This window comes from Chiloscyllium plagiosum, unplaced genomic scaffold (genome assembly GCF_037043375.1).
Source record: "Chiloscyllium plagiosum isolate Xiang-an unplaced genomic scaffold, Cpla_swu_hap1 HiC_scaffold_23, whole genome shotgun sequence".
In the NCBI taxonomy this organism is placed as follows: Eukaryota; Metazoa; Chordata; class Chondrichthyes; order Orectolobiformes; family Hemiscylliidae; genus Chiloscyllium; species Chiloscyllium plagiosum.
Genome location: NW_028270161.1, coordinates 27,986,966 through 28,012,862, shown reverse-complemented (window position 1 = coordinate 28,012,862; position 25,897 = coordinate 27,986,966). Strand labels below are relative to the sequence as shown.

General features: G+C 42.6%; 1 protein-coding gene across 3 annotated transcripts in view; it reads right to left on the bottom strand.

The window, feature by feature from the left end:
* fbxl13 (F-box and leucine-rich repeat protein 13) overlaps positions 1–25,897 on the bottom strand; it is a 317,084-nt gene that overhangs the window by 5,838 nt on the left and 285,349 nt on the right. For all 3 annotated transcript variants that reach the window (XM_087999504.1, XM_087999505.1, XM_087999506.1), the window contains exon 22: positions 20,969–21,132. In XM_087999504.1, coding sequence (XP_087855630.1) covers positions 20,969–21,132 — 164 coding nt within the window. The remainder of the gene's footprint in view (positions 1–20,968; positions 21,133–25,897) is intronic.

Below are 25,897 nucleotides of genomic sequence, written 5' to 3'. Positions count from 1 at the left end.
CAATTGGAGGGGCGGGGTCTAGAAAATCCCCACATTGCGTACCAGTCAGCTTATCCAGAATAATAATGGAATTTTGCAACCTGCATAATAGTGCTTAACATGGGACTGGTGATATGGTAGAAAAGGCCTATGGGCCTTCCCATTTAGTGACAAAGCTGATGGGTGGGAGTTGGAAGACATGATATACAGGCTGTGGGAGCATCTTTCAGCTTCAGTTCAGACAGTAGTGTCACAGGTGTGCGCTTTATGTAGATATATCATCCGTACCATTCATGGTATAAGTACAGACCTGATCTAATCTGTCCATCAGCTTTCCTAAACTGGAACATTGATTAGAGCCCAGAGTCTGTGGGAGCTGGAGCTTCCAAGAAGGTTAAAATTAGTGATTTTAGTGGCTTATGTCTCAGGAAGAGCCTCATGCAAAATTGGTAATTCGTTTTTAAAAAAACCTGGTGGAGGTGGACAATTCCATTCTCTTACTCTAATGGAGAAAGTGCTTGGCACAATTGTCAACATCTTATATATTTATTAGTGTGCCTTCAGTATTCCCTTCTTCATTGCTAACCTCCACCATTCTACAGCTCTGTCTTGGAAAGGCTGGCCACTTCACATGCATTCTCCTCTGCTGTCCCTGCTATTAATACCTTCTGCTCATTTGTGCTGTGAGACGCCTCAGATTTAAGCCTATCTATCTGAAAAGTACATCTACTTGATGTGCCAATATTTATGCAAGTGCTTGCAATGGGTGTAGCATAGGATAATGCATCCTTAAAAGTGATAAAATTATCTTTAAGTCTTCCGATGTGGGCAGAAGCTCATGTTACTCTTGTGAGGGTCCTACATATTTAGTAAAGCATTTGACTATGCTACTTGGTGTATAGCTGATGTCAGCTGAAGGTGCAAGTGAATTGTGGCACATGAGGATTTGCAAAGTTAGATTAGTCACCTTGGTCCTTCAACCACACAATCATCAATGTTCAGTGGACTGGAAGTGCTGCTGGGGTCTCCACCACCTGGTTCTACAATCTGGTTTTCTGTCTGTCCTGCCCTCCTGTTACAAAGTACACCAAGTTGGAAGGATGGCATTGTAAAAATGATCAGATGTGTTTCCTTTACATGTGCGATAAGTTGAAGTGAGAATAGGCAGGCATTAAATTGGGAACAATTTGCATTGCAGAAAGTGGCTAGTGCGAATTTAAGTCTGCTGAGAGTAGACTGGGATTGAGTAGCAATTGAGATGAGGATGTGAAAATATGAATTGGGTGATGAATATGAGTGGTGTTGCACCATAACATTCCATTGGTGCAGAAGGAGCTTCTGACTTTCCAACGTTAATTGATTTTAAACATTACTTCCACTGGATCCAGAGATATGCTGAGACCTCCTGCTGCAACCCCACAGACATCTCTATTCTCTGGCTTTTTTAGTGATGGCAACGGGAAATCTGAAGTGAATAAGATATTGTCCAAACCCTCACCCAGTTTGATCTTGCAGGAAAGTGTCTAAGAACTAAGGGATTGTCTTTTCCCTTTTCAACTATTTTGAACTGATTTCTAACTACTTCTCAGTCAATTTTTTTTCATTCTCATACTACCTTACAGAGCAGGATTGAAGCTTTAAATTGAGGATGGAAATTCTGTCAAGGTCACCAAAGTGGCATGAACTTGACTAGAAACCCAGAAATATTATTTAATCAATGCCTGGCTTTCTCTGCCATAATGTAGACTTCTTGCAAGATCTGACTTGCATGTTCCATTCCTAAATCCATGTTAAAATTGGAACTATTGTGTCTCTCAGAGCTTGGAGCTCAGTGACCAGTGGTGTTCCACAGGGATCGGTTCTGGGATCTCTCCTCTTTGTGATTTTTATAAATTATTGGATGAGGAAGTGGAGGGTGGGTTAGTAAGTTTGCCGATGACACGAAGGTTGATGGAGTGGTGGATAGAATGGAGGGCTATTGTAGGTTGCAGTGGGGCATTGACAAGCTGCACAGCTGGGCTGATAAGTAGCAGATGGAGTTCAACCTAGAAAAGTGTGAAGTGATTCATTTTGGAAGGTTGAATTTGAATGATAATATAGGGTTAAATGCAGGATTCTTGGTACTGTGGAGGAACAGAGTGATCTTGGATTCCGTGTCCATAGATCTCTCAAAGTTGCCACACAAGTTGATAGAGTTGTTAAGTAGGCATAAGGTGTGTTAGCTTTCATTAGCAGGGGGACTGAATTTAAGAGTCATGAGGTTATGCTGGAGCTGTATAGAGCCCTGATGAAACCACATTTTGAATATTGTGTTCAGTTCAGGTCGCCTCATTATAGGAAGGATGTGGAAGCTTTAGAGAGGGTGCAGCGGAGGTTTACCAGGATGCTGCCTGGACTGAAAGACATGTTATGAAGTAAGGTTAAGGGAACAAAGGATGAGAAGTGACTTGATAGAAGTGTATGAGATGAGGAGGGGCTTAGATAGAGTGAATAGCCAGAGACTTTTTTACCAGGCAGAAATGGCTATCATTTAGGGAGCATAATTTTAAGGTGATTGGAGGAAGGTCTGGGGAGATGTCAGGGGTAGGTTCTTTACGCAGAGAGTGGTGGCTGCATGGAATGCAGTGATAGTAGAGTCAGATACATTAGGGACATTCAAGCAACACTTAGATAGGCACATGGAAGATAGTACAATGAAGGTTATGTAGGTGAGATTGATCTTAGAGTAGGATAAAAGGTCGGCACAACATCGAGGGCCGAAGGGCCTATACTGTGCTGTACTGTTCTATGTACAAAAAGGTTGAGATTGCCACTGAGCTGTTGTCTTACTAGCAATTACGTTAAAACCAGGTGAGGAGGGGGAATTGGCTCTTTTTAACTGCCTCTTGGATGATCATAATATTAACTTTTTTGCTATGCCTTTTCAAAGAATCTAAAGGTATTTGTTTAAGTTTTAGATTTCATATTTGAGGCCGCTTGTTTAATTATTAACTTGTATTGGCGAAGTTTGTAGAGCTTGAATTCTTGGTGAATAATTGTTCTCCATTTACTTTTTCATAGAGCACCGAATTCATGTTTTAGAGAGACAGGAAGAAGACAGATTTGCATTTTCCTTGTGGTTAACAGTCATATTTAATTTTCTGCCTGCTGTTCAAAGCTGCTGTTGATATATGACCATTTCTATATTCCTGAGTCTGCTCCATTTTCCTTCAAACTGAATGCTCTGCACCTGACCTTCAATCACCTAATAAACGAACTTATCTTGCAAGTTTGAATAAAAAAAAGAGACATAAATTCCATCACACTGACACAGTGGACTGGTTGAGTCTTTAGATAACAAGGTAATCTCAATCCAACTGGCTTAATTTATTCTATGAAAGTGAAAACCACCATAGTCCCAGAGGGCCATGCATGTTGACATTAGAGAGAGATGACTGATGATGAATTTAACCTTAGGGTCACTTTGCATCAGGCAGGGGGCAAAGGTGAGAAGACAAGGCCATCGTGGCAACCGCTCGTATTCTGCACTTGTCTCAGTCCATGGCCTGGTGGTCACTGGAGTCATTTTGGAACAATATTTGGCTTTTGAAATTATTTTTTCATCCATGGAAGTTTCCAGGTATGCTAACTGGTGTGGAATTTGAATATTCGTAGTTCATTTTCACAATGATCATAATACTTTCTCCACCATGAATTGACGGGACAACATAAACATGTTTTACATTCACTCTTTGACTTAACCAAATTAAAAACCTGCTTGGATACTAACAAACAGGTTGGCTGAGCACATTTAAATCCTTTAACTGCCCAGTTAAATGATTCATTGATCCAATTTGGTCTCCTTTTTGTAAATCTGATTACTAAAAGATTGGTGGGTGGTAATCTGAGGTTTGCGTCTTTAGGATGCCTAGATTTACATCCTGCACCTCATTCTCCCTTGACTTTACATCACCTCAATTTGACTGGTTGAGGTCTGAGACTTGGTTCTATATCTCTGATCCTCTACTAGGTAATTATGTGTTTAATCCACTAGTCTATCTTTGGCGGCCTCCACCAATAGTATCTGTTATGATGTGTGTTCCCTTTTCTCTCTATTTTGGAAATGAGTTTTCCCCTAACTTCCACTCACCCTGGAACATTACTGTGTTCAGCTGATTGTTCAGCTTTTGCTGTAGTCCCCTGTGGCTCATCACTAAGTGATGCTTCACCATCTCTTTCTCCTGGTCTGTTCCATGAACTTCATTTATCCACTTGTAATGTTACCATGAAGGTATCTGTTAACCAGATTTTTGATTCTGATATGTCCACCTTTCAGTGCCCCTTTGTTTATGGTTGTTGGCCTAAATAACTCCTAACTCCTTTGGGGTCAATCCTGACCATTTCTAATACTTCTGGTTGGATTCAATCCTGTGTAAATTGAATGACCCTTCCTCAGGTCTAAATCTTACGGGTTTTATTACCCCTGTAAATATTGGGACCTCTTGCAGTTTCCTACCCTGTTGCCACTTGTTTAACTCAAGTGACACTTCTTTAGTCAGTGCAACTGTCATGAGTTGTGCTGTACCTAGTAGGACATCCAATATTTTGTTTCTTGGCTTTCTTGACACTTGCTGATGGCTTTTCCCTGGGCTCTTCTCTTCTGTTCGAGGGTATATATACATTGCTACGAGGCAAATCATTCCCTAATAAATATTTATCCTTGGCATTGTCAAGCTTGGATGACTCCACTGTTACCAGAACAATAACAGGTCCACTCTCAGTAATTTCATTTATGCATCTATTACATACACTGGTGGATGGGGGTATGGGAAGAAACCAAGTTTCGAAGAAGGCAAGACAGATATATTATTGATACAGCCAGCTTTGCTATAGCACAGTAGATCCATGCTTGTGCAATCCCATGTTATAAGAAAATGGTGTTATAGAAGCACCATTTAAACTAATGGGGCTGGAATCGCATTATAATCAATACACTCTTTAAGACTTGACGCTTTAGAAACAGTGTCCCCAATTCATTGATCGTGTTATAGTGAATTTGTGTTAACGAAATGCACATTCTAGCAGAATGATCTGTACTGTCCACAAATACTTTTTAACCTGTCAAACAGCAGGCTAAGAAAGATAACATTGGATTTTGTTTTCACTGGTGATACTTGGGTAGTGTCTGATTATGTGAGAAGTTGATATTCAATTAATGTCGGTATCAGCTTTTGCCCAGTTGGATAGATTATTTGAGTTGGCTAAGCATATAAAACATGAGCAATTAGATAGATTAGCAAGTATTTCTTTTCGGAAAATTGCCATCCTCTTGTCCAGTGGATATGAATTCTCTGCAATCCTTTAAAATAGCTCAATAATTTCCTGATTTTTAATTAGATTAGGTTACCTACAGTGTGGAAACATGTCCTTCAGCTCAAAAAGTCCACACTGACCCTCCGAAGAGTAACCCCCCCCCCCCCCCCCCGACTCATTTTCTCTACGTTTATCCCTGACGAATGTAGCTAACAGTATGGGCAATTTACCATGGCCAATTCACCTCACCTGCATATCTTTTGGAATGTGGGAGGAAACCAGAGCATCCGGAGGAAACCCACAACCGATACGGGGAGAATCTACAAACTCCACACAGCCAGTCGCCTGAGGCGTGAATCCAACCTGAGTCCCTGGTGCTGTGAGGCAGCAGTGCTAACCACGGAGCCACTGAGCTGCCTTTATGAAAGCTAAAATTAGAAGGATTTATGGGTTCTCTTGGTGTCCTGCATTGCTTGGGTATAGTAGGTTGAGAAGAAATTTCTCAGTTTTGACTGTGTTATGTAGATGTACTGTACCTTTAAGAAAGTTAAAAGCTATTAGAACTACCTGACAGCACCAAGTATTCTGAAAAAAGGTATAATGTAACTTTGGTCAAACAATTTGATTAGCTGGTTGCACACACAGATTCAAATTAGGCCAACCAATTTAAATTATACCTACTAAAAAATACCAAATTCCAGTCAGCTTTGAATTTAGTATATTGATAATATTAAAAGCCAATGATACAATCCAATGCTTTGAGGGTATAAGACTGGGAAAAATTGAACAGTTGGAAGGAGAACTTCCAAGCCAACGATGTCTGCAAACTGCCCAGACAATAGCTCTCTTAAAGGTACCTTTATCTATCAGTAACCTGTGAATCAGAATCCCCAAGAAGAAGAAAAGAAGACAGGAATACAGAGAAAACAAAGCTGCCTGGTTTTGAGATAAGTTTTGTTTTGTAAATCGTAATTGGGAGTTTTATTGGACTTGTATTCTAGAAGGAAGATAAAAGATAGGTTAGAGGAAGGAGTTGAAAATAGTGGTTAGTTAATTATTCTCTGTTAAACTTTATTTCTTAAAGTTGTTAATTTTTACTTCAAATATTCTTGGCCTCTCAAAGTTTCACAGATTACCGTACAGGATAAATCTTTTCTGTGTTGTTGCTTTAAATTAAGCAGGAACATTTGCCCCATGTTGTAACAGTTTAGGGGCTCATCGTCAAGATTTGAACATTTGAACATTAGACATTTGAATAGATTTGGGGGGAATATCCCAGAAGGTTTAAACACTTGCAAGTTAGTGTCCTAGATCTTTAAATAAAACGTAGATGAGACAATTTGTTTAACTTTAGTGACTTGTGGTTGATTAAATTAAAAGTGAGAGAAATGGATCTTAAAATTGATAAAGAGGTTCTGGGATTTGAAGATGATTGTCAAATTTGCCAAGAAAGTTTAGAAGGAAAGAAAAAGGCCATACTTTTAGAATTAGCAAGTAAGTTAGATTTGGGTTTAGCCAAAGTAAAGCTGAAAATGTAAGGGAGTTACTCAAACACTTAAGTGTGTCAGAGAAACAGACAAGTGCAGTAGAGGTCAAAAAACTTAAATTACAATTGAGGAAAATGGTGTTAGAAGATAAATAGAGGGAGAGAGAGGAAAAAGCAAGAAGGTTCTTGACTGAGCAAAGAGAGAGAGAATTTGAACATGAGAAGTTGCAACTTAGTCAGCAAAGTCAAGTTAACAGGATGGAGATTAAAAGAGAAAGCAGTGATATATATATAAATATGTCAGAACTCTGCCACATTCTGATGAGAAAGATGTTGAAGCCTTCTATATTTCATTTGTAAAATTGGCTAGGTAGATGGAGTGGTCTGAGTATTTATGGGTAATGCTGTAGTTCAGACTAAACTGGTAGGCAGAGCTAGTGAGGTGTTTGCCGCAGTGTTAGATGAGGTGTCAAAAGATTATGAAGAGATTAAACAGGCTATTTTAAGTGCTTATGAATTGGTACCAGAAGCATATAGACAGCGGTTCAGAAACACAAAGAAGGAACCAGGTCAGGCTTATGTTCAGTTTTGAAAGAATTAAACAAAGTCACTTTGATCAATGGGTGCATGCTTTGAAAATAGATTGGACCTTTGAGGCTCTAAGAGAGATTATTCTGCTAGAGGAGTTTAAAAATTCACGTGCAGAGATGGTAAGAATTCACGTGGAGGAACAGAAGATTCAGAAAGTGAGAAGCAGAAGTGGCAAATGAGTACATCTGGTGCAGTTCGTCCTGTGAGGGACAAAAGTTGGGAAAAGGGGAGATCCTACATTGCGAAACCAAGAGTAGAGAGCACTAGTAAGAATTCACCACAGGATTAAAAAGCCCAAGAGGGTAGAAAGGAAGTGAAAGGCCTCAGGTGTTTCCACTGTGGTAAAGAGGGGCACGTAAAGTCATAGTGCTGGTTGTTCAAAAATGATGCTGTGGGAAAACATGTGATAAAAGAAGCTAAGCCAGTCGCATTAGTGAAGCTAGTAGAGAAGCTGCAGGAGAGTGCACAGCCTAGGCAGGGGCTGGGTATGCAGTTAGTACCTGATCTCTACAAAGAATTTGCCACTTTGGGTAAAGTTTACTCAGAAAGAACAGGTGGAGAAGGAAAAGAAGTTAGAATTATAAGAGATACAAGGTCTAACCAATCGCTGATAGTAAGAGACGAGCGAATGTGCACTCTTTCTGATCTGTTACCCGAGAGTGTGGTAATTTGTGGGATAGATAGATGGAAATTTAGCATTCCCCTATGTAAGATCAGGTTGGAGTGCCAATTCAAGACTGTGGAAGTTACAGTGGGAGTGATTGACAGAGAGTCAGTTCCAGGAACTCAGTTTGTTCTTGGGAATGATTTGGCAGGATGCAAGGTGGGAGCGACACCCCTTGTTGTGGAGAAGCCCAAGCAACTGAGGAGTTAAAACAGAATATCCTGGTATTTTCCCAGACTGTGTGGTATCATAAGTCACAGCATGAAGTGAAAAGTAAAGAGAAAGATGAAGGAGTTGAGGTTCAGTTAGCGGATACCCTGTTTGACGTAATGGTGCAGGTAAAACCTGAACAGGCAGAGGGTCAGACAGAAGTGTTTAGTCCTGAAAGGCTAAGGGACTTACAACAGCAAGACAAGACGATAAAAGATATCTGTGGATGTGTTCTCTGAAAAGGAGGCCGAGAATATTCTGGAGAGTTATTATCTGAAAGATAGAATTCTAAGACCGAAATGGAGACCACAGCAGGTTAGCGCAGAGGGGAAATGGCCCAAAGTGCACCAGATTGTACTGCTGGTAGTATACAGACAGGGGGTGTTATGGGTGGCACATGAACTATCTGTAGGAGGTCACCTACGGGTACGAAAGACTAGGAGATTTGAAAAGCTCTTGTTGCAGGCTTTCATGAATCATTTCCAGAACATGGATAAGAGTTTCAGCTCTCTGATTGATGAGTTATAGGGGACCTCTTACTTACAATACACTACAGCTCAAGAACAGGCCCTTCAGTCCACCAAGCCTGCACTGATTCCCAATCCTTATTTAGACTTGCTAATTATTGTCCATGCGTGGTTTCTATCCCTCTGTTTGCCTCCTGTTTATGTGTCTATCAAGATACATCTTATATGTTAGTAATGTGCCTGCTTCCACCAGCGCCACTAGCAGAGCATTCCAGGCACCTACCGCCCTCTGAAAACTTTTCCCTGCACTTTTCCCCTAAACTTTCCCCCTCTGATCTTGAACCTGCGCCCTTTTGTAGTTAACCTTTCCATCTTGGGAAAAGCATCTGACTTTCCATCTTATATGCCTCTCATAATTTTGTAGACCTCTCTCAGGTTGCCCCTCAGCCTCCATCTTTCCAGTGAAAACAATCCAAGTTTATCCAATGTCTCTTTATAACTAAAATCCTCCAGACCAGGCAACATCCTGGTAAGCCCTTTTTGCATCTTTCTCAAAGCATCCATATCCTTCCGTTATTGTGGCAACCAGAACTGCAAGCAATATTTCAAATGTGGCCTGGAATGCCCAAGGATGTGGTGAACTTTTGCCGTACATGTCTTACATGCCAAATGGTAGGTAAACCACAGGTGGTAATAAAACCAGCACCTTTGTTGCCAATTCCTGCATTTGAAGAACCTTTCATGCAGGTTATAATTGATTGTGTAGGTCCCCTCCCAAGATATAAAAGTGCGAACCAGTACTTGTTAACTATAATGGATGTGTCTACCAGATTTCCGGAAAAGATCCCATCACAGAGTATCAAGGCAAAAAGCGTAGTACAGGAGTTAGTAACTTCACACAGTATGGACTACCCAGAGAGATTCAGTTGGACTAAGGGTCAAATTTTACTGCTAGGCTGTTTAAGGAGGTTGTGGATAGCTTAGGTATGCAGCACTTTAAATCCAGTGCGTATCATCCTGAATCCCAGGGAGCTTTAGAAAGGTGGCATCAGACTGTGAAGACCATGTTGAGAGCATACTGTCAGGATTACTTGAAATGATTGGGATAAAGATATCCCATTCGTATTGTTTGGCATTAGAGATCCCCAAATGAATCTACTCAGTTCACTCACTTCGAGTTAATATTTGGTCATGAAATGAGAGGCCCTTTGAAATTAAAGAAAAATTGAAAGGACCAAAGTCAGAGATCTTACACTTAGATTATGTATCGGAGGTGAGGGAGAGGTTAAATCGAGTAGGTGAGTTAAACAGCACCTAAATAGGGCACAGTATAGAATGAAGCAGGTGGCAGATAAAAGCTCTGGGACTCGGACATTTTCCTGACGGGATAACATGTTAGTAGTGTTAACAGTGATAGGATATCCCTTTAAAGCCAGGTTTAGTGGACCCTATCAAATTGAGAAACAGTTGAGTCAGGTGAACTATCTAGTAAACATGCCAGATAGAAGAAAAAAGTATCGGGTATGTCATGTGAACGTGTTGAAACTGTATTATACTAGAGATAAAGAACTGTAGAAACAGGTGTTAGTTACTGCCCTGCAGAGTGAGGAATCAAATCCAGATGATGTGGATTTTGATGTGCCTCTAAATAAATTTAAAAATGAAGAAGTCCTTGAGGAGTGGGATAGGTTAGTAAGAATAGAACACAGTTGAAAGATTTGTTACTGCAGTATAAGGACATATGTAAGAATCAGATTGGGAGAGCTAATGCTATTGCACATGAAGTATAAGTAGGTAATACTGCTCTGATAAAACAACACCCCTGTTGGCTTAATCCTTTCAAAGCCAGACAGGTCCAGATGGAGGTGTAGGCCATACTCAACGAGGACATCATTGAACCAAACCAGAGCAAGTGGAGTTCGCCGATCATCTTAGTTCCCAAACTGGATGGGGCTCAACGATTCTGCGTGGATTATTGGAAGGTCAATACCATTACAAAATCAGACTCCTATCCAATTCCTAGATTGGAGGCCTAGAGACGGTGAAAGAAATTTCTGTGTTTACAACCCAAAATGAGCTATATCAGTTTAAAGTGATGCCTTTTGGAATGAAGAATGTACCCGCCACGTTCCAAAGACTCATGAACAGAGTTGTAGCTGGGTTAACAAACTGTGCAGTCATTTGGATAATGTAATGATCTTTACTAAGTCCTGGAAAGATCATATGGTACAGTTGGCAGAACTCTTTGAATGACTACAAGAAGCAAAACTGGTGATAAACTTAAATGAAACTGAACTCGCAAAAGCAGAGGTGACGTTCTTGGGACATGACATCGGTCATGGATTCTATCAGAAGTTTGTTCCAAACTTCAGCAGTGTAGTGGCACCATTAACCGATTTGCTGAAGCAGAACACAAAGTTTCAGAGGACAGAACAATGCCAGGAGGTATTCGACCATTTGAAATCAATATTAACCACCAAACCAGTTTTAGTTGCACCAACTTTTCAAAATCTTTTAAAGTCACCATCAATGCTAGTGACATTGGAGTTGGAGCTGTACTCCGACAGGAAGATGAGGATAGGATTGAACTACCAGTTGGTTACTTTTTGAAGATGATCAACATCCACCAGAGGAAATACTTTACAATCGAAAGGAACTATTCAGTTTGGTACTGGCCTTACAACATTTTAATGTGTATGTCATGAACAATGTGCCGCAAATGGTTGTGTACACTGTTCATAATTCGCTTACATACTTAGAATGTTTTAAAGACAAGAATATGAGACTATTTCATTGGAGTCTAATGTTACAGACTTTTAATTTAAAAATCATATATGTTGCAGGTTGTAAGAATGTAATCGCAGGTGTTTTATCGCCAATTTAACTGAGAGTTTAGATGATATATATATATATATATGTAAAAATAGCTATATAGGAAGTAGTTAAGGTGAACTTATATTAAAGTTATCTGTATGTTACGGTAATGTGTTCAAAAAAAGAAAAAAAAGTATCTTGACATTATGATGGTTCATTTTTACTTAAGGTGTTATGAAAATGTGGGTATATTGTATCTTGAAGAAAAGCAAAAACTATTAGAACTATCTGACAGGACCAAGTGTTCTGAAAAAAGATATAATGTAACATTTGGTCAAACAACTTGATTAACTGGTTGCCTGGAGACAAAAACAGATTCGAATTAGGCCAATCAGTTTAAATTAAGCCCTCCCAAAAAAAAATTCCAATCAAGTTTGAATTTAGTATATTGACAATCTTAAAAGCCAATGACACAATCCGATGCTTTGGGGGTATAAGACAGGGAAAAATTGAATAGTTGGGAGGAAACTGCCAAGCCAATGGCATCTGCAAACTGCCAGAGAATAGCTCTCTTAAAGGTACCTATCGATTAGCAACCTGTGAAGTAGAATCCAAGAAGAAGAAAAGAAGACAGGAATACAGAGAAGAACTGAAAGCTTTTGAGATAAGAAGTTTTGTTTTGTAAATATTAATCGGGAATTTTATCAGGCTAGTATTATAGAAGGGAAGGTAAAAGATAGGCTAGAGGAAGGAGTTGTAAATAGTTGTTAGTTAATTATTCCCTGTTATACTTTAAGAAATAAAGTTGTTAATTTCTATTTTAAATAGGTCTTGGGCTCTCGAATTTTCACAGATTACTGCTCGGAATAAATCTTTTCTGTGTTGCTGCTTTAAATTAAGCAGGAATGTTTACACCATGTTGTAACAACTGCTTCAGATTTTAGATCTCTCGAAGGTGAATGCTATTGGGGAAGTCACCAGACGAAGAGCAAAATAGTGTACATGCAAATACCAAGCCTAGAAGAGGTAGATTTGGACAGAATAGATTTTTCCCATTTTTCCATTCCCAAATATTTGTACATATGCTGGTCAAAATGTTTGTGCGTAAAATTATTCAAACCAGAACTGGGGATCTACAAACCATCTCCCACAATAGCAGCATCTATACTAAGGGTGTTCAAAGATATATCCAGAAAGTATGTTAAGCGCAGCATACTTTGGCAAGAGACATTTATGTGCAGCATTGGAGGCTTGGGCATGGTTCAAACAAATCTCTGCCGATATAATTTAGAACTGATGTACAAGTACAGAGGAAAATCTTCTTTAAGCTGATGGCTTTAACTTGGGTGGCAATACTCTTGGGAGTGCCAGTTTATCAATTTTTATCATGTCTCCGCAACCCTTAATGATTGCATGGAGTGTTATATTGCAGTATTCTCTATTTTTTAGGTGGTAGTAAAACTGATGTCATCAAAGTTGTCTTCACAGTAAGGGGAGGTGGTGGCATGGTGTTAATGTCACTGGACCAGTGATCTAGACTCCTCAGCTATTGCTCTGGCAATAAATCTGGATTATAAAGATAAACTCAGTAGTGGTGACCACGTAACTTTCAATTGTTAGAAACACTTATTTGATTAACATCCTTTAGGGAAAGAAATCTGCTGCCCTTGCCTGGTCCACCCTTACATGTGATGTGAAACTTGAAAGGGTTCAGAAAAGATTTACAAGGATGTTTCCATGTACAATTGCAACATTTAAAAGGCATCTGGATGAACAGGAAAGGTTTGGAGGGATTTGGGCTAGGTACTGGCAGTTGAACTAGATTGGATTGGGATATCTGGTCGGCATGGATGAACAGGACCGAAGAGTCTGTTTCCATGCTGTACATCTCTATGACTCCAAATTACAGCAGTATGGCTGATTATTAAATACCGTCTATTATGGCCTATCAAATCACTCAACTCAAATGCAGGTAGAAAAGGGCAAAATCAGTGACCTTGCCAGCAATCACGACATCCATGAAAGAACGAAGGATGGCCTGAATTTCTAACTTAGAACATAAAACCATAAGATATAGGAACAGGAGTAAGTCAACACCAGGATGGTCTACACCTGAACCTGAGGGGCACCAATATCCTTGGGGGGAGGTTTGCTAGTGCTCTTGGGGGGTGGGGGGGGTTTAAACTAACTCTGCAGGGGCATGGGAACCTAGACTGTAGCTTTAGGGTGCAGGACCTGGAGTGTAGGGAGGTTAGGAACATGGCATCAATCTCAAAGGAGGGTGCCTGTAAACAGTAAAGTGGCTTGAAGTGTGTATACTTCAATGCAAGAAGTATACGAAATAAGGTAGGTGAACTTGCAGCGTGGGTTGGTACCTGGAATTTCGATGTTGTGGCTATTACGGAGACATGGGTAGAACAGGGACAGGATTGGCTGTTGCAGGTTCCAGGGTTTAAATGTTTTAGTAGGGTCAGAGGTGGGGGTAAAAGATGGGGAGGTGTGGCATTGCTTGTCAAAGATAGTATTACAGCGGTGGAAAGGACGATGGATGAAGGCTCGCCATCTGAGGTAGTTTGGGCTGAGGTTAGGAATAGGAAAGGTGAGGTCACCCTGTTAGGAGTTTTCTACAGGCCTCCTAATGGTCCAAGAGACGTAGAAGAAAGGATTGTGAGGATGATTCAGGAGAAGAGTGAAAGTAATAGGGTGGTTGTTATGGGGGACTTTAACTTTCCAGATATTGACTGGGAAAGCTATAGCTCGAGTTCGTTAGATGGGTCGGTGTTTGTCCAATGTGTGCAGGAGGGTTTCTTGACACAATATGTAGACAGGCCAACAAGAGGTGAGGCCATACTGGATTTGGTTCTGGGTAACGAACCAGGCCAGGTGTTAGAATTGGAGGTAGGTGAGCACTTTGGGGACAGTGACCACAATTCGGTGATTTTTACTCTAGTGATTGAGAGGGATAAGTGTGCACTGCAGGGCAAGAGTTATAGCTGGGGCAGGGAAATTATGATGCGGTGAGGCACGACTTAGGATGCGTGGCTTGGAAAAGTAGGCTTCAAGGGAAGGGCGCAATTGATATGTGGAGCTTGTTCAAGGAGCAACTATTGAGTGTCTTTGATAAGTATGTACCTGTCAGGCAGGGAGGAAAGGGTCATGTGAGGGAGCCGTGGTTTAATAAGGAATTGGAATCCCTTGTTAAAGGGAAGAGGGCGGCCTATGTAAAGATGAGGCGTGAAGGTTCAATTGGGGCGATTGAGAGTTATAAGGTAGCCAGGAAGGATCTGAAGAGAGAGCTAAGAGCAGCAAGGAGGGGACATGAAAAGTCCTTAGTTGTTAGGATTAGGGAAAACCCAAAGGCTTTCTATAGGTATGTCAGGAATAAAAAAATGACTAGGGTAAGAATAGGTCCAGTCAAGGATAGTAGTGGGAAGTTGCGTGTGGAGGCTGAAGAGATTGGGGAGACACTGAATGAATACTTTTCGTCAGTATTCACTCAGGAACAGGACATTGTTGCCGATGTGAATACTGAGTCACAATTAATTAGAATGGACGGCTTTGAGGTATGTAGGGGAGAGGTGTTGGAAATTCTGGAAAGGGTGAAAATAGATAAGTCCCCTGGGCCTGATGGCATTTATCCTAGGATTCTCTGGGAAGCAAGGGAGGAGATTGCAGAGCCATTGGCCTTGATTTTTATGTCCTCGTTGTCGACAGGAATAGTGCCAGAAGACTGGAGGATAACAAATGTGGTTCCCTTGTTCAAGAAGGAGAGTAGGGATAACCCTAGTAACTATAGGCTGGTGAGTCTCACTTCTGTTGTGGGCAAAGTCTTAGAGAGAATTGTAAGGGATAGGATTTATGAACATCTGGATAGGAATAATGTGATCAAGGATAGTCAGCATGGTTTTGTGAAGGGTAGGTCGTGCCTCACAAACCTTATTGAATTCTTTGAGAAGGTGACTAAGGAGGTGGACGAGGGTAAAGCGGTAGATGTGGTGTATATGGATTTTAGTAAGGCGTTTGATAAGGTTCCCCATGGTAGGCTACTGCAAAAAATACGGAGGTATGGCATTGAGGGTGAGTTGGAGGTTTGGATTAGGAATTGGCTGGCTGAAAGAAGACAGAGGGTAGTAGTTGATTGTAAAGGTTCATCTTGGAGTGCAGTTACTAGCGGTGTTCCGCAAGGATCTGTTTTGGTACCATTGCTGGTCCCATACCTGGAGGAGGGGCTGGAAGGTTGGGTGAGCAAGTTTGCGGATGATACGAAAGTCGGTGGAGTTGTTGACAGTGAGGAAGGATGTGTCAGGTTACAGCGGGATATAGATAAGCTGCAGAGCTGGGCAGAAAGGTGGCAAATGGAGTTCAATATAGGTAAGTGTGAGGTGATTCACTTTGTTAAGAGTAACAAGAAGATGGGGTACTGGGCTAATGGTCGGATACTTGGTAGTGTGGATGAGCAGAGGGATCTTGGTGTCCATGTACACAGATCTCTGAAAGTTGCCACCCAGGTAAATAGTGCGGTGAAGAAGGCATATGGCGTACTGGCTTTTATTGGTAGAGGAATTGAGTTCCGGAGTCCTGAGGTCATGTTGCAGTTGTATAAGACTCTGGTATGGCCACATCTGGAGATTTGTGTGCAGTTTTGGTCGCCATACTATAGGAAGGATGTGGAGGCACTGGAACGGGTGCAGAGGAGGTTTACCAGGATGTTGGCTGGTATGGTAGGACGATCGTATGAGGAAAGGCTGAGGCACTTGGGGCTGTTTTCATTGGAGAAAAGAAGGTTTAGGGGTGACTTGATAGAAGTGATTAGGGGTTTAGATAGGGTTGACCATGAGAACCTTTTTCCACGTATGGAGTCAGCTATTACGAGGGGGCAGCTTTAAATTAAGGGATGATAGGTATAGGACAGATGTTAGGGGTAGATTCTTTACTCAGCGAGTCGTGAGTTCATGGAATGCCCTGCCAGTAGCAGTGGTGGACTCTCCCTCTTTATGGGCATTTAAGCGGGCATTGGATAGGCATATGGAGGATAGTGGGCTAGTGTAGGTTAGGTGGGCTTGGATCGGCGCAACATCGAGGGCCAAAGGGCCTGTACTGCGCTGTATTTTTCTATGTTCTATGTTCTCACTGAGTTCACTTCAGTTAGATCATAGCTGATTAGATAAACTCAAGAGTGTGGTGCTGGGAAAGCACAGCAGATCAGGCAGCATCCGAGGAACAGGAGAGTTGACTTTTTGGACAAAAGACCTTTATCAGACGTTTGCCGAAATGTCGGTTCTCCTGCTCCTCAGATGCTGCCTGACCTGCTGTGCTTTTCCAGCACCACACTCTTGACTCTAATCTCCAGCGTCTACAGTACTCACTTCCACTGCCTGATCAGATAAACTTCCTGCCTTATCCCCATAGCCCTTGATTCCTTTAATTCCTTTAATTTGTCTATCTCAGCCTTGGCTACACTGAAAGACCCATCCTCAACAGTACTATGCAGTAAAGAACTTAACAGATTTGCCACCCTCCGATAGAAGCATTTCTCCTCATCTCTGTTTTAAATGGGTGGCACCTTATTCTAGAGATTATGTGCTCTGGTCCAAAAAATTCCTGTAAGGGAAACAACTTCTCCACATCTACTTTGTCAAGCCCCCTAAGAACTTTACATGTTTCAATAAGATCTCCTGTCATTCTTCTAAACTCTAATGGGTATAAGCTCAACCTACTCAATCTGTCCTCATAAGAAAATCTTTCTGTTCCCTGGATCAATCTAATGAGCTTTTGCTGGACTGCTTCTAATGCTGATACATTTTAGATAAAACTGTTCTCAGTATTGCAAGTCTGAACCTACATTTGTGCTGGTGAATGTGTGCAGGAGGTTTAAAGTTAGGCCAAATTCACATACCAATCTAAAGTAGCTGCATTTCTACAGCACTACAACCCTCCAGGGACTTAGTTCAAACTCAAAAAAAAATGGCTTGACAATGACATTGACACTGCAATGCGATTTTAGTATTGCACAGTAAGAAACAAGTAGGGTTAGATATAAAATCAGTGTGGGTAGAGTTGAGAAATTGCAAAGATAAAAAAAAACCATAATGTGAGTTATGGACAGGCCTCCAAACAATAGTCATGATTTGGGGCACATAATACACCGGGAGATAGAAAAGATGTGTAAGAAAGGCAAGGTTACACTAATCATAGGGGATTTCAATGTGCAGGTGGACTGAGAAAATCAGGTTGGTAGTGGATTGCAAGGAAAGGAATTTATGGAATGTCTACGAGATTCCTTTTTAAAGCAACTTGTGGTGGAGCCCATGAGGCAATAGGCAATTCTATATTTAGTGTATATATATATATATATATATATATATAATGTGGCAAAGGGGAGTGGGAAGTCAGACGATTAGGAAGCCTACAAAGACCAACAAAGGACAACGAAAAAAGAAATAAGGCAGGAGAAGATTAAATATAAGGGTAAGCTAGCTGGTAATCTTAGGAAAGATTGCAAGAGTTTCTTTAGATATATATGGAGCAAAAGAGAGGCAAAAGTGGACGTTGAATTGCTGGAAAATGACGCTAGAGAAATAGTAGTAAGGAACAAAGAAATGGCTGAGGAACTGAGTAAATACTTTGTGGAATCTTCATGGTGGAAGTAATATCCCAAAGATTCAAGAGAATCATGGAACAGAGGTAAGTATGGTGGCCATCATCAAGGAGAAGGTGCTAGAAAAACTGAAAGGTCTGAAGGTGGATAAATCACCTGGACCAGATGAACTATACCCTGGAGTTCTGAAGGAGATAGCTAAAGAGATAATGGAAGCATTAGTGGTGATCTTTCAGGAATCACTGGAGTCAGAAGGGTCCCAGAGGACTGGCAAATCACTAATGTAACCCCCGTTTAAACAGGGAGTAAGGCAAAAGACAGGAAATTACCGGCTGATTATCCTGACCTCAAGTTGTTGGTAAAATATTGGAGTCCATTGTGAAGGATGAGATTTCCAAATACTTGGAAATGCATCATAAAATAGGGTGAAGTCTGTATAGTTTCACCAAGGGGAGGTCATGCCTGACAAGTCTGTTAGAATTCTTTGAGGAGGTAATGAGCAGTTAGACCAAGGAGAGCCAATGGATGTTATCTACCTGGACTTAAAGAAGGCCTTTCACAAGGTGCTGGATAGAAGTCTGCTAAACAAGATAAGGGTCTATGATGTTGGAGGCAAGGTCCCAGCATATATAGAAGATGCAGAAAGCAGAGAGTGGGATAAAAGGGTCCTTTTAGTTGCCATCCAGGTTGATATCCTTGAAGGGTGCCACCCAGGTTGATAGTGCTGTTAAGAAGACATATGGTGTGTTAGGTTTTATTGGTGGAGGGATTGAGTTCCGGAGCCGTGATGTCATGCTGCAACCGTACAAAACGCTAGTGCGGCCTCACTTGAAGTATTGTGTACAGTTCTGGTCGCCCCATTACAGGAAGGATGTGGAAGCATTGAAAACGGTGCAGAGGAAATTTACCAGGATGAAGGTCTTATGAGGAAAGGCTGAGGGACTTGAATCTGTTCTCATTGGAGAGAAGAAGGCTAAAAGGGGATTTAATAGTGACATACAAGATGATCAGAGGATTAGATAGGGTGGACAGTGACAGTCTTTTTCCTAGGATGATGACGTCTGCTTGTACAAGGGAGCATAGCTACAAATTGAGCGCTGATAGATTTAAGGCAGATGTCAGAGGCAAGTTCTTTACTCAGAGAGTAGTAAGGGGGTGGAATGCCCTGCCTGCCAATGTAGTTAACTCAGCCACATTAGGGAGATTTAAACAGTCCTTAGATAAGCATATGGATGAAGGTGGGATAGTGTAGGGTGATGGGCTTAGATTAGTTCACAGATTGGTGCAATATCGACGGCCGAAGGGTCTGTTCTGTGCTGTATTGTTCTATGTTTTATGTTTTCAGGATGGCAGCCAATGACTAGTGGTGTTCCACAAGGGTCGGTGTTGGGACCACAACTTTCCTCTTTATACATTGATGACCTAGATGTAGGAACTGAGGGCATTCTGGCTACATTTGCAGATGATTCAAAGGTAGGTAGTATTGAGGAGGCAGGGAGGCTGCAGAAGGTTAGCAGAGTGGGCAAGGAAGTGGCAGATGGAATACAAGTGGGAAACTGTGAGGTCATGCACGTTGATAGGAAGAATAGAGGCATGGACTATTTTCTAAATAAGGAGAAAATTCAGAAATCTGAAGTGGAAAGTTGAGAGACTTGGGAGTTTTTGTCTAGGACTCTCTTAAGGTAAACTTGCAGATTGAGTCAGTAGTTAGGAAGGCAAATACAATGTTGGCATTTATTTCCAGACATTAGAATATAAAAGCAGGGATGCACTGAGACTTTATGACGCTCTGGTGAGACCACATTTAGAATATTGTGAGCAAGTTTGGGCCCCATACCTCAGGATGTACTGGCCCTGGAGCGTGTTCAGAGGTGGTTCACGAGAGTAATCCCAGGAATGAAAGGCTTAACATACGAGAAACGTTTGAGGACTCTGGGTCTATACTTGATGGAGTTTAGAAGGATGAGGGGGGATCTAATTGAAACTTACAGAATACTGAATGGCCTGGACAGAATGGATGTTGGGAAGATGTTTCCATTGGTAGGAGAGAGTAGGACCCAAGGGCACAGCTAAGAGTAAAGGAAAGTCCTTTTTGAACGGAGATAAGGAGAAACGTCGTCAGCCAGAGAGTGCTGAACCATGGAATTCTTTGCCACAGAAGGCTGTGGATGCCAGGTCATTGAATATATTTAAGACAGAGATAGATAGATTCTTGATTGTAAAGTGGAGAAAGCAGGAGAATGGGGTTGAGAAACTTATCAGCCATGATTGAATGGCAGAGCACACTCGATGGGCCAAATTTCCTAATTTCTGCTCCTGTGTCTTATGGTCTCTCCAATGGACTTCAGTGTTACACCTGCCAATTTATTCAGCAAAAATATATCTTGTCAGCCAGGTAAAATATCAACACATTCAGAAAATATCTTTTTAAAATGAAGCACCAGACAAATTTTAGTATCTTCCATGTAATATATGGTTAGTACCAATAGTTATTAATTAACTAAAATGCAGCAAACCAAGTTTTCATACCACAACTCTAATACAAAACAGTTTTGCCTTACTGCCTCTCACCTGCTTTCAAACCCTCAAAAAAAACTATTTTTTTGCTGTCTCATTTTACATTCATGTTGCATCTTACCCTTGGTGTATTTTCTTTCATAAAGTATTTTGAAATGTTTATTCTATGTCAGTACCGCCATCAAAATATGTATGATTATTAGCACTGTCACTTATTAAAGGCTGTTTTTCATTTTGGTAAATTAATCAAACTTATCTTTCTCTTCTTAGGCTTGATATTTATATTTTCTCCATTTATGTAATGCAGCTGACCTCCTCGTATACATAATACTAGAGTTAATTTTACTTACTGTGTGATGTTTGTGCAGTAAAGCATCTTCAGAACCCGTAGTCTTTTGCAGCCTTTCTTAAGGAATTTGAATATCGAGTCAGTAAGATTGACACAACCTGAGATATCCAAGAAGTAGATGTAATGGCACACCCCAGCCAAGTACTGGATACTTAAATCAGTAATCTGTTGCATCAGTAAAAAGAAAACAAAAGGTAAAATCTGATTTTACAAACACACAATTTTGGCAATCACTATAATTTTCTACGGCTAATATTTCAAGTACGAAAGGGAAGCTGCACTATTGTAGATGCTGACTGGCTGATGAAAAGTTAAACCAAAGCTTCTGTACTCACATATAAAAGCAAAAGATCCTAGGGCACCAGACAAAGAAAGGCAATGAGTTCTGATGTCTTAGTCAACATCAAGAAAACAGAATATTTGATCATTCATCTCTACTGTGTGTGAAAATTGACTGCTCTTTTCCCTGCACTGTGAATGTGACTATGTTTCTGTAGTTTGTGAAGGTGCTACATATAAGATTTTTTTATAGTTGAACTCTGACCTTGACACAACAAAAGGACCAGGCAGGTAATGAGATGATCCCGTAACTGCATCTCACTTGCAAACTGTTTTTCCCCCTTGGAAATGGAGAGAGTGACGACTCTTCTGTGGACTCTTCTAGCCAGACTGAGTTCTGAAGAAGAGTCAATGAACCTGAAACATTAACTATGCTTTCTCTCCACAGATGTTGCCTGACCTGTTGAGTTTTCTGCAATGGTTTCAGAATACTTTGCAGCTATTCCGAAGGGGGCGGGTAAACAGCTTGATCTAATGACAGGAAGACCATTGACATGAGATCCTGCAAACAGATTTTAGGGAGTGATGTAGTAAATTTGAAAGCAGAACTTCAAAGGTAATAATCTCCGGATTACTCTCAGTGCCACGCAAGAATAGAAGGAATAGGGCAGATGAATATGTGGCTAGAGAAATAGTGCAAGAGGAGAGGGCTTTAAATTCCTGAGGAGAAAGTGAGGTCTGCAGATGCTGGAGATCAAAGTTGAAACTTTATTGCTGGAACAGCACAGCAGGTCAGGCAGCATCCAGGGAACAGGAGATTCGACGTTTCGGGCACAGGCCCTTCTTCAGGAATGAGCAGAGAGTGTTCAGCAGGAGAAGATAAAAGGTAGGGAGGAGGGACTTGGAGGAGGGGCGTTGGAAATGTGATATGTGGAAAGAGGTCAGGGTGAGGGTGATAGGTCGGAGTAGGATGGAGGCGGAGAGGTCAAGAAGAAGACTGCAGGTCAGGAAGGCGGTGCCGGGCTGGAGGGATTCGGCTGAGACAAGGTGGGGGGAGGGGGGGATGAAGAAACTGGTGAAGTCCAAGTTCATCCCCTGTGGTTGGAGGGTTCCCAGTCGGAAGATAAGACGCTCCTCCTCCGACCGTCGCGTTGTTGTGGTTTGGCGGTGGATGAGTCCAATGACCTGCATATCCTCGGTGGAGTGGGAGGGGGAGTTGAAATGCTGTGCTACAGGGTGGTTGGGTTGGTTCGTCCGGGTGGCCCAGAGGTGCTCTCTGAATCGCTCCGCAAGTAGGTGGCCTGTCTCCCCAATATAGAGGAGGCCACACCGGCTGCAGCGGATGCAGTAGATGATGTGGGTGGAGGTGCAGGTGAATCTGTGGCGGATATGGAAGTTTCCTTTGGGGCCTTGGAGAGAAGTGAGGGGGGGAGGTGTGGGCGCAAGTGTTGCACCTCCTGCGGTTGCAAGGGAAGGTGCCGGGAGTGGAGATTGGGTCGGTGGGGGGTGTGGATCTGACAAGGGAGTCGCGGAGGGAGTGGTCTCTACAGAAAGCTGATAGGGGAGGGGAGGGAAATATATCCTTGGTGCTGGGGTCTGTTTGGAGGTGGCGGAAGTGACGGCGGATGATGCGCTGTACATGGAGATTGGTGGGGTGGTAGGTGAGGACCAGTGGGGTTCTGTCCTGGTGGCGGTTGGAGGGGCGGGGCTCAAGGGCGGAGGAGCGGGAAGTGGAGGAGATGCGGTGGAGGGCACCGTCGACCACGTCAGGGGGGAAATTGCGGTCCTTGAAGAAGGAGGCCATCTGTGTTGTACGTATTTTGAACTGGTCCTCCTGGGAGCAGATGCGGCGGAGACGAAGGAATTGGGAGAATGGGATCCTGAGGGGGCAGGATGGGAGGAGGTGTAGTCCAGGTAGCTGTGGGAGTCGGTTGGTTTGTAGTAGATGTCCGTGTTGATTCGGTCGCCTGAGATAGAAACAGAAAGGTCTAGGAAGGGGAGGGAGGAGTCCGAGACTGTCCAGGTGAATTTGAGGTCGGGGTGGAAGGTGTTAGTGTAGTGGATGAACTGTTCAACCTCCTCGTGGGAGCACGAGGTAGCGCCGATACAGTCATCAATGTAGCGAAGGAAAAGATGGGGGGTGGGGCCAGTGTAGTTGCGGAAGATGGATTGTTCCACATACCCTACGAAGAGGACCCTCCTCTTCGTAGGGTATGTGGAACAATCCATCTTCCGCAACTACACTGGCCCCACCCCCCATCTTTTCCTTCGCTACATTGATGACTGTATCGGCGCTACCTCGTGCTCCCACGAGGAGGTTGAACAGTTCATCCACTACACTAACACCTTCCACCCCGACCTCAAATTCACCTGGACAGTCTCGGACTCCTCCCTCCCCTTCCTAGACCTTTCTGTTTCTATCTCAGGCGACCGAATCAACACGGACATCTACTACAAACCAACCGACTCCCACAGCTACCTGGACTACACCTCCTCCCATCCTGCCCCCTCAGGATCCCATTCTCCCAATTCCTTCGTCTCCGCCGCATCTGCTCCCAGGAGGACCAGTTCAAAATACGTACAACACAGATGGCCTCCTTCTTCAAGGACCGCAATTTCCCCCCTGACGTGGTCGACGGTGCCCTCCACCGCATCTCCTCCACTTCCCGCTCCTCCGCCCTTGAGCCCCGCCCCTCCAACCGCCACCAGGACAGAACCCCACTGGTCCTCACCTACCACCCCACCAATCTCCATATACAGCGCATCATCCGCCGTCACTTCCGCCACCTCCAAACAGACCCCAGCACCAAGGATATATTTCCCTCCCCTCCCCTATCAGCTTTCTGTAGAGACCACTCCCTCCACGACTCCCTTGTCAGATCCACACCCCCCACCGACCCAACCTCCACTCCCGGCACCTTCCCTTGCAACCGCAGGAGGTGCAACACTTGCGCCCACACCTCCCCCCCTCACTTCTCTCCAAGGCCCCAAAGGAAACTTCCATATCCGCCACAGATTCACCTGCACCTCCACCCACATCATCTACTGCATCCGCTGCAGCCGGTGTGGCCTCCTCTATATTGGGGAGACAGGCCACCTACTTGCGGAGCGATTCAGAGAGCACCTCTGGGCCACCCGGACGAACCAACCCAACCACCCTGTAGCACAGCATTTCAACTCCCCCTCCCACTCCACCGAGGATATGCAGGTCATTGGACTCATCCACCGCCAAACCACAACAACGCGACGGTCGGAGGAGGAGCGTCTTATCTTCCGACTGGGAACCCTCCAACCACAGGGGATGAACTTGGACTTCACCAGTTTCTTCATCCCCCCTCCCCCCACCTTGTCTCAGCCGAATCCCTCCAGCCCGGCACCGCCTTCCTGACCTGCAGTCTTCTTCTTGACCTCTCCGCCTCCATCCTACTCCGACCTATCACCCTCACCTTGACCTCTTTCCACCTATCACATTTCCAACGCCCCTCCTCCAAGTCCCTCCTCCCTACCTTTTATCTTCTCCTGCTGAACACTCTCTGCTCATTCCTGAAGAAGGGCCTGTGCCCGAAACGTCGAATCTCCTGTTCCCTGGATGCTGCCTGACCTGCTGTGCTGTTCCAGCAATAAAGTTTCAACTTTAAATTCCTGAGGCATTGGGACCATTTGTATGGGAGATGGGAGTTGTGCAAGTTGCTGGGTTACATCCAAATAGGAATGGGACTAACATCTTTTTGGGGATGTTTGTTAATGCTGTTGGGATGGATATAAACTAAATTGGCAGAGGGATGGGATCCTGACAAGTAACACAGAGGACAGAGAAACAGAGATGGATTTAGAAGTTAAAATGTGAGCAAGTCTGTAAATTAGAGGAACCCTAGGTGGATTAGAAAGAAATTAATTTAGCGAGGCTAAGTATATTTAAGGGAGCATGACAAATATGATAGATGAGCTGAGGACACAGATAAGCAAAAGGGGGTATGGGATCATAGCTATAACTAAGATTTACCTGAAAGATGCGTTCGGTTGGCAGCTCAACATTCCCAATTGGTGCAATGTTGACCAACGCACTAATAATAGCAGTGAGGAGAAATAATATCTTGGAAGTATCATCAAATGAGGCCAAATGGGCAGAAATTTTAAAAAATCACAAATGGGGCAAGCACACTGTTGGTGTATACTATAGCCCCCAAACTGTCAGGGAGAAACAGAGGATCAAATATAGAATCAAATTTCATAAACTGCAAGCATAATAAGGCAGTAATAATAGGGAATTTTAACTAACCTAACATGAATTGAGAAAGATTTAGAATGCAATGTAGAGTGAAAAGAAATACTGAGGAGGAAAGGCATAACTGCAAGAGGATATCAATGGAAAGGTCAGCTGGACAGAACAGTGGCAAGGAATAACAATGGTACGACCTTAAATTGCATCCAGAAGAACACTTTTAGTCAGTATGTAGAAAGCCCAAAAAAGGAAAGAGCAATTCTAGACCTAATATTGGAAATGAGCCCAGATAGGTGAAAGGTGTATCAGTAGAATAGCATTTTGGGGATGGTGACCATAACTCAATCATATTTAAAATAGTTATGCAAAAAGATATCAACAAATCGTTAATAAATTAGGGAAAAGGCTAATTTTACTAAGATACAATTT